This window comes from Protopterus annectens, chromosome 6.part0 (genome assembly GCF_019279795.1).
Source record: "Protopterus annectens isolate FY-2018-M chromosome 6.part0, PAN1.0, whole genome shotgun sequence".
NCBI classification, from domain to species: Eukaryota; Metazoa; Chordata; order Ceratodontiformes; family Protopteridae; genus Protopterus; species Protopterus annectens.
Window position 1 is genome coordinate 854,052,007 of NC_056737.1, and position 16,978 is coordinate 854,068,984.

General features: G+C 42.0%; 1 protein-coding gene across 1 annotated transcript in view; it reads right to left on the reverse strand.

The window, feature by feature from the left end:
• LOC122803905 (serine/threonine-protein kinase MRCK beta-like) overlaps positions 1 to 16,978 on the reverse strand; it is a gene marked incomplete in the record, with an annotated part of 2,302,169 nt that overhangs the window by 1,695,091 nt on the left and 590,100 nt on the right. Inside the window, 1 exon segment of the mRNA XM_044073588.1 lies at positions 6,086 to 6,181. Within this exon segment, the coding sequence (XP_043929523.1) occupies positions 6,086 to 6,181 (96 nt within the window).

A 16,978-nucleotide genomic window follows, 5' to 3' on the forward strand; every position in this document is an offset into this window, starting at 1 on the left:
TAGGGAAAAGGATGCTACGGATGGAGCTGCCAGGTAAGAGGAAAAGAGGAAGGCCTAGGTTTATGGACATGGTGAGAGAGGAAATGCAAGTGGTTGGTGTGACAGAGCAATATGCAAAGGACAGGAAGAAATAGAAACAGATGATCTGCTGTGGTGACCCCTAACAGGAACAGCTGAAAGACAAGAAGATATATGTATATGTATATATATATATATATATATATATATATATATATATATATATATATATATATATATATATATAGATATACATATATATATATATATATATAGATATACATATAGATATATATATATGTATATATATATATATACATTATATATATATAAGGCTTATATATATATATATATATATATATATATATATATATATATATATATATATATAAACAAACCGAAAATCTTTTCCATTCGTCAAGGTAAATTTTTCTGGTGAATGGTTTATGAGAAGCCAGAAGTATTTTTTGCACTGAGGAGGACAAATTGTTCTGCCTGGCAATCACTGGAAGTGAAGAAACCAAGCAGTCAGCTTGAGATGTTGGAGGTTGGGATGCACTAAGCCCCTGAGGGTGAGACAGTAGGTACGGAGTTGGATCCAGAGTCCATGGGCTGTGAACCAGATGAGGCCAGAGAAAGGGAAACCAGACTTGACGGGGCCAGTAAGGTGCAATGAGAATCACTTTGCTTCTCAACCATTGGGCTTTCCTTAAAAATCAGGGAATGGTGGAAAGGCATACAGAAGCCCCGGGGGTCAATCGTGAAGAAGTGCATCTCTAGGGGACTCCCCGCAAGGGGAGACTAAGGCAAAGTAGCTGCTGCATTTGTGGTTTATGGGAGAGGCGAACAGGTCGCAACAAGGCTGACCCCATCAATGAAAAATTTTTGTCACTATGTTGGGATTGAGACACCACTCGTGAGGTAGAAGGATACACCTGCTTAGTTTGTTCACAATCACACTGGAGTTATCTGGAACATGCATTACTATTAGAAAGAGGTTGGAGGCAACTGCTAAACTGCTAGGGCTTCCCAGCATAGTGCGTAGGATCTGGGTGCCCCATTTGTTGATGTATCGGACTACTGACATCTTTGTCTGACTGGATAGCAATTGTCCCAGATGGAAGGGCAGGCTAGAATGCTTGCAACACTAAAAGCAGTGTCCTCAGTTCTAGGACATTGATGTGCAGATTGGCCTCCTGTGGGGACCAAGTGCCTTGGACAGTCCTTCCATGAAAATGCCCCACCCCTACCCTATCAAGGAAATGCCCATGGTCACTACAGCCTTGGGCTGACAGAGGAGAAGGGATGACTCCATAAAACCTCTTCCAGCTTCATCCACCAAGATAAATCCTTCTTGCAGTGATTTATTAAGACTGTATGAGACATGGGGTGAGTTAGAAGTAACCATTGTGATGCTAGGAGCCAGTGAAGTAGCCTCATGTGATACCTCACTAAGGGGACTAACATTATTGTTGCTGCCATGGATCCAAGAAGTTGTAGTACCAGATAAGCAGGGACTTTGTCTTGCGAATGAATCACTTGAAGTTGCAATCTCAATTTTAACAACCTGTGATGAGGAAGGGAAGCCACGCAGGTTTTCGTATTTAGTTTTGCTCCGATGAATTCCAGATCCTGTGTGGGAGATAGTTGTGATTTTTCTTTGTTGACTGAAATTCCTAAGAAGTCAGCAAAGCAGTAGATGCCTGGTGGGGGCAGTGAGGAGCTAGTCATCTTGATATGGAAATGCGCGGAATCCCTGTAGCCTTAATTGAGCTGGTACAACTGCCATGCATTTTGTGAACACCCTGGGGGCTGTGGTGAGACCAAATGGTGGTGCTCAAAAGTGATAATGACTGGCTCCTAACCGGAAGCATAGATAACTTCTGGAGCGCTTGTTCATCCATATGAGGTAGTAAGCATCCTGAAGATCTATAAAGCACATCCAATCGCCCTTCTCTAGAAAGGGAAGACTAGACTGAACCATGACAATCTGGAATTTTGTCTGTTGTACAAATCTGTTCAATACACCGAGATCCAAGATTGGTCTCCAGCCTCCTGTCTTTTTTGGCATTAAAAAGAATCCCGAGTAGACTCTGGGATCCCTATCTAGTCTGGTGGGACTGCTTGGATGACTCTTTTTGAAGCAGCTTTTGAATTATTAAAGCTGCTATATCCCTTTGACTGGGTGGAATATCAGCGACTTGCCTTTGTGGTTTGGGAAACAGATGGAAGGGAATGCAGTAACCTCTGAGGATTGTCTGCACCCAGGAATCTGATACTATTGTGAGCCAGCTGAGTGTTGCAGAGAATCTCTCTCCTGACTGCTTCCAGAGGTAGGCAATCGGGCCGCTGCTCAAGAGCACTAGTACGGTTGTCCAGAAAAGGAATCTCTAGCGCCCTGGTTGCATGGACCCTCTGCCATGGGAGGGTAGTCTTGCAGATCAGTTCCTCCCTCTGCCCCGGGAGAAATACTCGCTATGTGTGTCCCAAAAAGGCCCTTGTGTCTTCTTGAACCACATCTTTCCACTCCTCTGAGTCCTAGAGTAAGGTCAATGCTGAGTGGAAGAATGCATGCCCACAGCAGAAAGGGTCTTTCCGTCCTCCTCACACCTGGCTAATATGTCTCTAATCTTTGGGTCAAACAATGAAGTAGCGTCAACTGGAGCGTTGACAAAGGAAGACTTAAAGGGGCCCATAAAATCATACGAGCGCATCCATGCATGATGCCTAATGGCATCGCCTGTAACCGCTGCTCTAGACATCCCTTGGCTGTACGTGCAATAAGCCACATAGATGAATTAGAGAAAGACTCCAGTGGCAAGCTGGCTGGCAACTTGATCTCGAACCACGTCAGCCACTACTCCTGCCAGGGTGTCTGATAGCTCAGTTATCAGACCCCTTTAGAGTCTAGTGAAGTGCGCCAAAAAATTCAAAGACTGAACAGCGAAGGTTGATGAAGCAAAGCCTCACTTCCCAAATCTGTCCATCGTCCGGGACTCTTAGATGGAAGGATGGACAGCTGAACTTCTCTTCGACGAGTTCCTTCTTTATGGCTGCCGCCACCACCATGGCATCCACTGCTAAACCCTTAGACCAATGGGGCTGATCCTCCAGGGCTGAAAGAATTTTGTCTGATCTCTGGGAAAAAGGCTTTATGGTGTCAGGAGCCTTCCACACATGCTGTACAATTAGTTTAATTAATTCATCAGCAGGCAGGGTCACCTAAGATGTAGATGGCTGGGCAAAAAAATCTTGCAATAAAACAAGATTCCTCAGAGGATGGGCTTGAGGGCTTCCAATCACCCTCTGTTTGAAGATCTCCAGGATATCACCAAAGGAAACATCTTCAGGGGGTGACTGAGGGGACCCTTCCCCTTCATCGTAATCTATATCCTCAGTGACCGATTCTTCTGGAGAATCCAACTGCTTCCTCTTGCACAATTTCTTACAGCGTGGCTCCTCAGGGGGAAGATCTGAGGAGGACTCTGAAGAGAGGGGACCCTGCACTAGGGTATCTTGCTGCTATTGTGCCTGCTGTCCTGAAGTAACAGACTGTGGTAGCTGCAAACCAGAGGGAACAAAAATATGGCACTCCGATGGGGATGGTGCCAACTGGGAGCCTGCTGAGGCTAGAGCTCTCTCCATAATTTGGAAGGCAGGCCTGCCTGAAGAGGGATGAGAGGCCAGAACCAAGAAAGACAATCTCAGAACTGGGGTCACTCCCCGCTCTGATGAGCCGCCGCTGCTGCCCTCCCCCCCAGAGTAGGAGCTACAAAAGGATTTGAAACTGCCAAGGCACCAAGAGCTGTAGACAGCACCGTGGAAAAAAATCAGAGCCGATCCAGGGATCTCTGAGTCGGCAGCCAAATCTTGGCCCCCTGGGTGTGATGGTTCTGAAGGAGCCGAAGACCACAGAGTAGGTTCTGGTACAGAGGTGAGATCCACCATCTGTACCGAAGTAGCTGGCACCGTAAGCATCAAAGCAGTGGGCTCCAAGACCAGCAGAGAGGTTGAAAGAGGAATATATGTGGGAGTCCTGGGAGAGTAAGCCTCGGCTCCGTGAGGGAGGGAGGTCCAAGAGGGGGCAGGAGGGCCTCTGGCTGGCAAAAGCTGATCCACTAATCTAACTACATCCAATTCTGAAAGACTCCTGGAGGAACGGATGGACATTCCCAAAGGAGATTCAGATCTTTCCACGAAGGGAAACAGCTCCTGACCCAAGAAGGGGTATATTGAAGGGAAGTATCTAGTCCTGGGGGTACTTAGGATCTCGACCATCAGCACCATAGACTGTTTGGCAGGTGAAGATGGAACCAAAATATTATAGGTGGCAACTATCGGTGCCGGTGATGTCATCTGTGCTGAAGACATGGTCGGTACAGATGATATCTGGATACTTTCAATGGCAGACAGCACCATAGAAGATTTTATTGGTTTCAGTGCCAGAGCAGAAGTTAATGCAATCTTTGGAAGGTTCTGAGGAAGGAGTCAGAATCTGAGATTTTTGAGTCCTGGATTTGTGTACCTTAGGGGAAGATGGCAGAGAATGACTCAGTTTTTTACAGTCAGTCTTCAGGGATTTTGAAGTCTTCGCCTCAGAGAGAGCTTCACCAAAAGGACATTTCAATAAGCCCTCAAGAATCAACTTATTACGTCTTTCTGCAAGATCGAGCACTAAAACCCTTGCAGAGTTCACATGGAGGTTGAATTTTCAGATGAGGGACACCCAAACAATAGACGCATGAAAGATGCCCATCTGAACTGGGCATCTTTCTGCCACAGTCTTTACATTGCTTGAACCCAAAGTTTCTTTTTTGTTTTTTTGCCACTTTGTCTAAACAAGTAAATGACACATCCCACAGACACTCGCAAAGATAAAGGGACAGATAAAGATAAATCTTTGTTTTTGAATTTTTTTTTTTTTTTTTTTTAAATATACCAATAGTGGTATATAAAGACTACCCAAAAAAAGGGTAAAGGGAAAGAAGGAAGAAAGGGGTATGGAGAAAGGACATGAATGATGGTATCCAAGAGTTACCAATGGTAAGAGGGGAGGACAGGCCTAATACCAACAATGGTAAAATAGAGGTACCTTGACGTAAAAATGGAGTAAAAAATTCAAATAGTCACTCACACCAAAAAAGTGAACAAAAGAGCTGAAAAATACTACAGAAAAAGTTAAAAAAAGAAAGTTAAATAGCAAAAAATTTGATACTTAGCTGAGAGCAATGGGTGACATGTCCAAATTTCTATGCGGCAAACGAGATCTGAGGTAATGGGAAGCGAGGCAATATGGATAGAGCCTTAGCTCAAGAATTTTTGGCTGGAGCGAGCTTTGTATAACGGCTGAGGCGGTTCCAAGAGTCCAGAACCCAACCCATCAGTCAAGAATGAATGAAGATTGACAACATCAGGTGGGGTCTTATCTGTTAGGCAAGGAGCTTTTGACCAACTGCTGTTCCTCTGGAGCCAGAGAGATGCTCCTCCTCAAGCTGTTAGTAAAATTATGAAGATTTTACCTAACTCTGGTTGCTGATCTACTTCCCTCCAAAAACGGTGTAACTTACCAGCAGCCAGCATGACTGAGATGAAGGGGAGTTGGATCTTTGGAAACTGCCCAAGCGCTGTGACCTTGGCAGGACACTGCTCATAGGCTACTGTAGCAGTGAGAATGAAGAACATATGTGATTCTTTCTTTGATTTACATGACTGCTGTCACTTTGATCACGACATACCATGGCCTTCTCAACACTTTAAACAGAATGTTCAGACTCCATTGTAAGCTGCCTCGAATTAAGTATACCTGCACATTCTCATACTTTTTACGTATAAAGAAAAGACTGTCTTATTACAGTAAAACAAAGCATTCTTTATCAGCACAAGAGCCACGCAACACAGAGCAAATCACACCAGCACCTTGGGATTTCTACCTGCTATGTAGTTCTACTGATAGACTTTGGTTTATGATAGGATATTGGCTGAAATAAACATATTGTTGGGTTCACAATACTAACTAGACAGCAACAAAGAAAAGCATAACTAAGTCAATTAAGGAAATGTGACATACCAAGTAGTTGTCATCCTGGAATGCATAGTGCAAAGTTGTGATCCACTGACAATCACCATTTACTAAAACATTTCTTTCCTCATGGAAACAAGCAGTCTGTAAAAGAGAAGAGAAGAAATAGATATTTGACCCATATGGGATTTTTTTTAAATGTGCATACACGTTCTTGTCAAGACCTTTTACTACTACTTTGGAGTAGTCATTTGGCACAACATTCACAGGCACCATTTATATATATACATATATATACATATATATATATATATATATATATATATATATATATATATATATATATATATATATATATATATATATATATATATACACACACACACATATATATATATATATATATATATATACATATATCAACATATATATATATATATATATATATATATATATATATATATATATATATATATATATCAACATGTCTGGATTCATTTCACACTAATACTTTGTTTAAACTTATTTCCACATATTTTCTAAGGGTGTTAGCTCAGGAGGAGGCATCTGACTTATTTCCTAATATGCAGTAGTTAGTTGGACAAAACAACTGGTCCAAATACTCTGGCAGCAGGTATAATCAAAGAAAAAATTAGAAGACCTGCTGTTTGCTGCTCCCCGTGACATCCTTATGATGCGCCAAGTAAATCAAGGAGCCTAAATCCTCACCACCGACACTGGTGAGGGACATTCACTTGGAATACAAATGGCTACATTCAGTATTTCCAGATGCAGACCTCTCTCCATCAAGCACAACTTCTCTTAAGAACACCCAGGAAACATGCTCAGTCTGGGGTTGGTTCCTCTCTATATCTGTCAAGACCCCCAATAAGACTCCCCATTGGCACAGATTACAGTTGAGTCTTTAGCTGGGGTTCCAAGCTAAGTTCTCAAACACCCCCCTCTAAGAAGCCAGTGCTTTGTGACCCTGCTCCAAAGCAGGTGACACACACACTCCTTGAGATTTGATTTGCACATGCACGCACCCACCTTTTGTTCCCCACCTTGCCACTGTGGACATCTATATTTGACATGGCTCCACTGGTTACATTTAAAACATTTAACCCTTGATCCTGGCTGTGTACCTGAACTAGTGGCTTCCCCTGTTACTGGCGGACTCTGTTAAGGTGATTTAGGCTGCTCACCCTGGGTTTCCTTATACCTATGTGCAGCACTGGGTACCTCTTTCCTGTGAAGCAATGCCTTGCTTGCTAAGTAGAGATCCCTTTTTTTCTCCAGCTCATCTGCAGAGATGCTCTCCTGATCAACCAGATTCCCATGTCCTCAGGCAAACTGCTGAAGTAGTCTTCTTCTCTCACCAAAAGGTCTGGCAGCAAAAGTGGTGACCTGACACCCAATCACCCCACCTATGAAAATATGATCTTAACTCAGCAATATAATCACACACTTTCATCTGCCTTGTATCTATGCTCACAAAACTTTTTTTCTGTAAAGTTCAGGAATTGCCTTAAAGCATTCAAGTAAACATTTCTTGACTTTTTCATAGTTTAAACAATCAATATCAGACAATTCAGGAATAGCAGTTACAGCTTTACCATGAAGTAAGGGGTCAGGAACCATATCTAGAGCCCTTGGTCAACATTATACTGTTTACATACTTTTTCAAATATATGAATAAAACTATGAAAATGATCACCCTCTGTAAATTGCAGAAACAATTTACTGACCTTTGTTGCTTCTGGGGTTCGATTATTCCCTTCCCCACTACCTCCATGACTCTGGCGAAGAGTCACCATCTCCCTCTCATGTTGACACTGCTTCTCATTTTCTTCAGCCTCCAAACACTGCAGTCTCTCTGTTGATTCTAATTCCATCTGTTTCTATTTTTATTCAGCCTCCAAATGCTGCAGTCTCTCTGCTGATTCTAATTACATCCGTTTCTCTTTTTCTTCACCCTCCAAATGCCGCAGTTTCCCTGCTGATTCTAATTCCAAAGGTTTGGTCTCCAGTTCAAGTCTTTAACTCCAGACAGATTTTTAAGTCCTGTGAGGAAAAATTTAACTTTCCTGTTTCTGAGGGCTGCAAATTCCCATCACCACACCGATTATCCTCCTGGATGCTGGTCTGAGCTATGAGTAAGGCTGAAATGATTTCCTCTTTAGTCAGGCTGGCATACACCAGTCCTTTGGTTTTGGTTTCTCACACCATGGTCAACTGGTTCTTTGTCGGCTTGCCATAAATCCTCTGCTGACATTTCTGCCTTCTCTCCCCAACTAAACTACACTAACAAAAAAAAAATAAAAAATGTTGTGATATGAAACTCTGAATGCTCACAGTGTGGCTGCTGAGAGAATGCACACCCTTTAGTGACAACTGCTTACAGACTACAGAAGTTCAATATCCCGCCACTGCCACCATGTGACATCCCTACGCTGGGTCAGTAATCAAGGAGCCTGAATCCTCACCACTGACACTGGAAAGGGACATTCACTTGGAATACTTGAAAACTTTCTCTCTAATCTTACAGAAAACTATCTGAACAAAATTATCCTTGGTGATGTAAACATAAATTGGTTAGCTCTAAATGGCCCAAATTCTGCCTCACATATCAATCTACATGGCCTTACACAGTTAATAGCTAAACCTACTCACTACAACAACTCACAAAACTCTAGCACTCAGACTGGATACTTGTATCTGACCCTACTACTTATCACAACCCTGAAACCCTATCCAACTCTCTCAGTGATCACTCTCTCATAAGAGCCACTAGATTCACTCCCCATCATACCAGACCTCATAGATATATCACCTTCCGAAAACTATCCACCTTCTCTCCGGACACCTTCAACGCCCTTCTCTCTAGAATTAACTGGAATCATCCTAATGAGCATAGTCTGGATGATGCTGTTAAATCCTTTAACTCCATATTTCTTGAAATACTAAATTCTCTAGCACCTCTTCATACTGTTAGAATTAAATCCAAGATATCCCCATGGTTGACCAAAGCAACCCGTACCCTTATGCGGAATAAGGACAGGCTATGGAAAACCAGGGAAAAATACAAACTTCCCTCTAACTGGCAAAACTACAGAGAACTCAGAAATCAGACAAAAATACATTACTAAAGATAAAAAATAATTTTATTTCAACCCTCCTGTTGCTTTAAAATCCAATCCCAAAAATTTCTGGAACTCAATCAACCAAATATTAACATCCTGGTAACATCTCCTCCCCTAACCTCCACCCAAATAAAACACCAAAAGACACTGCCACCATTTTCAACTCTTTCTTTGTAGAGACTGTAACAAAGAGGATTAATACAAACTCTCATCTGCCGAATAAACCTAACTCCCCCGCCATACCTTCTAGCTCAGATTCCTCTAATCCTTTCTCTTTACAGCCTGTTTCTACCTTTTATATCAAATATTTACTCTCCAAATTAAAACCATGCTCAACCTCCACTGACAACATCCCTTCCTACTTCCTCCACCTAGCAGCCAGTACTCTTACCTTTCCTGTATCGCTCTATCACTGAATCCATCTCTCTCTCTGGAAAGAATTTTACACTTTACCAATTCACAAAGGAGGACGTTCTCTAGCCTCTCTAACTTTAGATCAATAGCTATCCTGTCACCAATAAGCAAACTTTGCAATATCTAACACAGGAAAGCTTACTTACTCCTACTCAGCATGGTTTTCGCCCAAAATACAGTACAACCACTGCCTTAATCTCCTTTACTAACACCATATCCCAGGCTCGTGATAATAGCAAACTTGTCTTTTGTTTATTTTTAAATTTTTCTAAAGCCTTTGACACTGTTTCACACCCATTACTTCTGACTAAACTGACTGATCTAAACTTCTCTCCCACTACTGTCAATTGGTTTTCTCTCTCTCTCTCTGATCGACTACAATCTGTGAAATGGCTCTCTACACTCTCCCCTCCTCTTCCCATAAAGATGGGCATCCCTCAGGGTTCTATATTAGGTCCACTGCTATTTAACATTTTTACAAACCAACTCCATACTTCTTGCTCCCAGTCATCTCTTATACAATACACATACGATTCCACTGTGATTACCATCACTGATTATCCCTCAGATCTCATCTTCAAAACACAGGCAGCCTTCACCTCCACTGAAACCTGGCTCACCAATAACCAACTAAAACTTAACCCTAAGAAAACTAAACTCCTGCTCTTTCTCCCAACAACTATTACCCATCTTAAATCCACTTTTAACCATACTCTCTCCTCAGGAAAACTCCTATAATAGCCAATACAAGCACCAAACTCCTGGGTGTCATAACAGATGACCAACTTAAATTTGACCTGCACATCAATAACTGCATCAAGAAGACCCCATCAAAAACTAGGACTCCTATACAGAAATAGAAAGATTCTTACATACAAAGCTAAAGTTACCCTATCACATTCCTACTTATTACATAGTCTACTATATGGCTCTCAGATTCTAAAAGACCTTAATAACACACTCCTAGCAAAACTCAGCTCTACTTATAAGATAGCCAGATTCTCCGCTCAATATACTTTCAAAACGCATCACTGTGTCTCTCTTCTACACCTAAACTGGCTGGAATTACCCAATTTACTTCTTCTCTTTCAGCTCCAGATTATTCATTCTTTACTACATCAATCTCTCTATTCATCTAGACTATCCTCCTTAATATCTCACTACTTTCCTATTAAAGTAAATCGCAGCTCTGACCAAGACCTGCTATGTGTATACAAACCTAGGTCTAAAATGGGTAGCAACTTTAATAGCCATCACCCAACCATTGCATGGAACAAGCTTCCATATCAAATTAGATCAACAAAACATCCAAAACAATTCAAAGAAGCAGCAAGAGAACACCTAAAAACACTGTGGTCCTGCTCCTGTACTCACCCTCCAAAAACTGTTACCCTACCCTTATGTTAATCTTCTTCTGGAACTCTACCCCATACATTAACCTCTACCCCCTTCTGTCTGTGGCACATCTATAGCCTCCAGGTCTTGTCTATTTCATCTATCACACTAAATTATTTATGTCTCAGAATAATCCTCTTTCTCAATTTCCTCTCCAAGAGCATCCACTAAAATCAGTCAATGTCTATAAAGAACTAATAGAAAACTAGTAACAATACTTCTATCTCAATCTTTCCTATGGCCTCTACTGCTAATTACTATGTGTAACATTTGAAACTTGAATAATGTTTTAAAGATAACCAAAGTGCTACTGTGATCTGTCAAATTTTTTATTTACTTTATTGTACAACTGTTATTGCAGCTTTTCTCCCCGGACCTCTGCTGAAAAAGGGCTACATTGCTAGCTCAGTCAGACTTTTCCTGGTCAACAAATGTAAAATAAATACAATACAAATGGCTACAATCAGTATTTCCAGATGCAGACCTCTCTGCATCAAGCAAAATTTCCCTTAAGAGCACCTAGGGAACACGCGGAGTCCTGGAGCTGGTTCCGCTCTACATCTGTCCAGACTCCAAGTAAGACTCCCCACTGGCACAGCTTAGAGTTGAGCCCTTAACTGGAGTTCCGAACTATGTCCTTCCACACCCTCTCTGTGAAACCAGTGCTTTGTTTCCCTGCTCCATGCAGCTGATACACACACACTGAGATTTGATTTGTGCTTACGTATATATATATATATATATATATATATATATATATATATATATATACACACACACACACACACACACACACACACACACACACACACACACACACACCTGGGAAAGGCTGGCACAGATTCACCTGCTGTGTCCCTCCCCTCTGCCCACACTATAAGGTAGTTACCACTGCCACCAGAACCCCTAACAGCTACTTTAACGCTCTTACAAGGATACCCAATTATACTGTGTACAAGTTAATATTAATACAAATGGTAATGCTGACCAAACAGCAAGGCTTTCAGGAGTGGCCAGAGTTATCACCAAATAAATATATGCAAATACTCTCAAAGCTTAAATATTTTCTGGAAAAGACCGGCCACAATGAAACGTTTAAATATATTTAATAATAAAAGAACAAGAAAATACTAAATATCTATTTACACTAAATACCAGAGTTTCAGTCACAGGGAATATTAAAAATAAAACCAATGGAAGGTTTTACACAGTTATAGAAAAACAGTATTTAGCTAGTCTCACTATCTATTCCTGATTGACTAAAATAATTACTGTTCTTACTTACTGAATATAGCAAGGCAAGACGGGTGAGTGGTCCTTGTTGTCAGATCCAAGACAGAATACAGAATGCTGCTGAGACTTCAGTCTTGTCTCATAGGTTCATAGGTTCATACTAAGCTAACTGCCCTTGCAAGCCATTTTAAGCCTAGCTAATTATCCCTTGTGAGACTCAAACCCTGCACTTTGTGCATGTAAGGCAAACACCTTAACCATTAGACCACCTTCCCAATTGTCTTCTCTAATATTAAAATATTACTTCTGTACAGAATGACATCACATACATAGTATACATTTAAATGGTTACAACAATGCATGTACATCTCTTTTCCTTCCAGCAGGGCACACAGTTGATACATTTTAACACAAGCAAACCTCATGAATACATTTTCAGTACAATCATCTATACAAATCATCTGTACAAATCAGTTTGATATACAAATGACATATAATTATTTACAAAATTCCAGCTAGCTGTGCTGGCATATGTTACAAATCCACTGCCAACCTTAGTTCCTTTTTTTGGCATAGTCAGGCTAATGCACATCCCAACATAGCAGATAACAATATAGTCATTGCCATCTCTAAATCACCAAAAGCCTAAATAATGAATTGCCTGACCTTGAAGCTCTCCAGCAACTTGCGCACAAACATACTGTGCAGATACCAAGGCTTGGCTTCACTGAACACTCCCTCTATACCTTGGTTTGATACCTACCATCTTTGGGGGTTGGTATAATGGTTAAGATGTTTGACACACAAACACAAGGTACAGTGTTTGATCCTCACCTTTAGCAGGGAAATAGGCTAGGCTTAGCATGACCCATTAAGGCAACTAATCTAGTAGTTAGCTATGAAACTATATACTCAGGCTTAATGGAAAAGTACAGTTGGGTATACTTACCATAAATGTAGATGTTCGAGTGTATTCACAGTTGCAGTCATCACCTGTGGGTTATCCCTGCTGTGGTAGCCCTTGGCCAGCCTGAATACCAGAGTCAATGCTTTCCTGCATTGGCTGCTGTCACTTGCTGCCTGATGTCAGGTCATCAGTGCTATAAAGGAAGTCAGCCGACGCCATTACATCAGTTTTTCTTGCCCTAACCAGTCAGAGGTCCAAGTAAATACGGTAAAGGTGGCCCTGGTGGCTAAAAGCCACCATTACAAACTTATGTATCTCTAAAGAATGAGGATACAAGGGGGAGGGAGGGTGGGAAAAGTACAGTTGTGTACACTTACCATAAATGTAGATGTTAGAGTGTATTCAATGTTGCAGTCATTACATTAGGGTAATCTGCTGGCAGATTGCCCTCAGTCACCCTGATTAACAAAGTCTTGGGTCCTGCGTCAGTTGCTGTCCCTTCTTCCATGACGTCAGGGGTATAAAACATGCAGCCGATGCCATTACATCAGTTTTTCTTGCCCCAGATGTCAGGTGCCCCCCAAATGGGGAGCAAATAAAATTAAAAACACTAAAATATACCTCCAACCAAAAGCAAATACACCAAAAAGGCTTTTAAGCATAGTAAAAGAAAGTAGAGGTATAGTCAGAGAAAAACAGGGGGCTGGTGGGAGGGGTAACCAGGACTGTAACAGTGAATACACACGAACATCTACATTTATGGTAAGTGAACACAACTGTACTATGTTCTTCGTGTTTCAATGTTGCAGTCATTACATTTGGGTAGATTCCCAAAGCTATGGTTGGGAGGAGGAATTTATACAACATTAGGACCGGCTATAAGGCCCTGCAAGACAGCAGTAGCAAAGCAAGCTCTGGGTTTAGAAAAAATTGGTAAATGATAAGGCTTGGTTAAAGTATGCACAGAAAGTACAGTTGTGTACCTACCATAAATGTAGATATTCGAGTGTATTCACTGTTGCAGTCATTACAACTGGGTTATCCTGCTGGCAGGCTGCCCGCAGTCGGCCTGAATTCCAAAGTCCTGGTCCGGCATCGATTGCTGTCGTCTCTTCCCTGACGTCAGTGCGCCAGGGGTATAAAAGATGCAGCCAACGCCATTTTCTTCAGTTTTTCTTGCCCCAGATATCAGGTGCCCCCAAAAAGGTAGGCTAAATAAATTATGCCAATAAACATGCATGCAGAAAAGTAAACATTTCCATCTACAAGCAAATACACCACATAGGTTGTATAGAATACAGAAGTACAGATAAGATCCAACAAAAGAAAGGGGGATGGAGGGAGGGTAACCTGGATTGCAACAGTGAATACACTCGAACATCTACATTTATGGTAGGTACACAACTGTACTATGTTCATCGTGTTTCACTGTTGCAGTCATTACTCTTGGGTTGAATCCCAAAGCTGAGGTTGGGTGGCTGTGCTAAATAGGATTAGGAGAGGCTAAGAGGCCCTGCAGAACTGCAGTGGAAAAGCCTGCTCTGGATTTAGAGTAGAGAGGTAAGTGGTAGTGCTTTGTAAAATGTGTACTGAACTCCCAAGTTGCAGCCTCTAAGATGTCTTTGGTTGGTACTCCTCTGAGGAAGGCTGAAGTGGCTGCTGCTCTGGTTGAATGTGTCCTAATGCCCTTAGGCACTGATTTGCCATGCTGTGAGTAGCAGAAATGAATGCAATTGCCTATCCATTTTGAAATAGTCTGTTTTGAGATGGCCTTTCCTTGTGATCCTGCAGCATATGCCAGTAAAAGTTGCTCAGTCTTTCTGAAAGCTTTAGTTTTGTCCAAGTAGAAGCGTAGCTGTCTGTGTATGTCCAAAGAATGCAGAAGTCTCTCACCCTTGTTCTGTGGGTTTGGATAAAAGGTAGGCAAGTGCATGGTTTGGTTAAGTGCCACACTGGACATCACCTTAGGCATAAATGTAGGGTTTGTCCTCAGAGAAACCCTGTCTGGATGGAAAATGATAAAAGGTTCCACAGCCATGAGTGCCTGTAACTCCGAGACTCGTCTTGCAGAGGTTATCGCTAGGAGCAGAGCTGTTTTCCAGGCTAAGAATTTTATATCAGCTGTTGAGGCTGGCTCAAAAGGAGGCAGTGTGAGTTTTTCCAAGACATAATTGAGGTCCCATGCAGGTATTGGTGATCTCCTTGGAGGTCTTATGTTTTTGGCCCCTCTGAGGTACTGCTTTATTAAAGGATGAGAAAAGATAGGTGGTTCCGTATTGTAATGGGGTGAAATGGCAGAGGCATGAATCTTAATTGATGAAAAAGATAGGCCTTTGTCCAGCATCTCAGTTAGGTATTGTAAAATCTGAGGAATATTTGGTACAAACGTGTCAATTCCTTGTTTCTGGTTCCAAGCACAGAATCTCTTCCATTTTTCTGCATAAGATTTTCTGGTACTGGGCCTTCTGGCCTCCAAAATAACATCCATTACAGCTTTGGAGAGAGGAGTGTTCTGAATGCTACATTATCCGCCATGCTGCCAGATTTCAGGTCCTGAGTTGGCTGTGCAGGATCTGATTGTTTTGTTGGGTCAGAAAGTGAGAAGTTTGAGGCAATGTCCAGGCTGGACCTTGAGACAAGTTCTTTAGGATTGGGTACCAGTGCTGGTGTGGCCAGTCTGGGGTAATCAGTATCATTTTTGGCTTCTCTTGTCTGACCTTTAGGAGTACATTGGGGAGGAGAGGCAGTGGAGGAAATGCATATACTGTTAGGTTTTTCCAGCTGAAGGATAGGGCATCCACTTTCCATGCTTGCTTGTGATATGTCCTTTTGCAGAATCTCTGTAGTTGGCAGTTGTGAGGGGAAACAAATAGATCTATGTCTGGCCATCCCCATTTCCTTGTTATCATGCTGAAGACTTGTGGATCCAGTTTCCACTCATGGGGATCCATGAGGTTTCTGCTTAGTTCGTCTGCCAGAGTATTTATTTTTCCTGGCAGGAATTGTGCTTGCAGGTGAACTTGATAAGTCAATACTGTGTCCCACAAAGTCATGGCTTGTCTGCAGAGGGGGTAGGAATGTGTGCCTCCCTGCTTGTTTATGTACCACATGACTGTAGTATTGTCCGTCTTTATCAGTAGTTGTCCTGGATGAAGTAGATCCTTGAAAGCTGTCAGGGCATTCTGAACAGTTAGCATCTCTTTTTGATTGATATGAAGATGCATCTGGCTTGCGGGCCATGTGCCCTGAATACATTTTCCTGACATATGGGCCCCCCAGACATAATCTGATGCATCTGTTGTTAGTGTCTGCCTGGCTGTGGGTAAAGTGAATGGCTGTCCCTTGTGGTGACAGGCCTGTGCCCACCATCGAAACTCCTGTTGCAGGCAGGGAATGAGGGTAATTAATGTTTCCAGGCTGTGGCAATGTTGAGTCCAAACACTTTTTAGATACCATTGTAGTTTCCTCATATGCAGTCTGGAATTAGCAGAATGCAGGATGCCATGAAGCCCAAAGCCTGCAGAAATTTTCTTGCAGATAATTGGGTCTTTGTTGCCAACATTTTGAAGTAAGAAGTCAGTTGCCTTTGTTTGTCTGGCATGAGATAAGCCATCTGGGCAGTTATATCTGAGCTTGCACCCAGGAATATTATCCCTTGAGAGGGTACTAGTTTTGATTTCTTTTCGTTTACTGTGTACCCTAGGCAAACTAGTAATCTTTTTACAAACTCCAGATGCTTTAGTAGAATGTCTTTGTTCTCTGCTTGCATAAGTCAGTCGTCCAAGTAAGGATATACTTGAATTCCTCTTTGTCTGCAAAATGCAATTACTGGTGCCAGACATTTTGTGA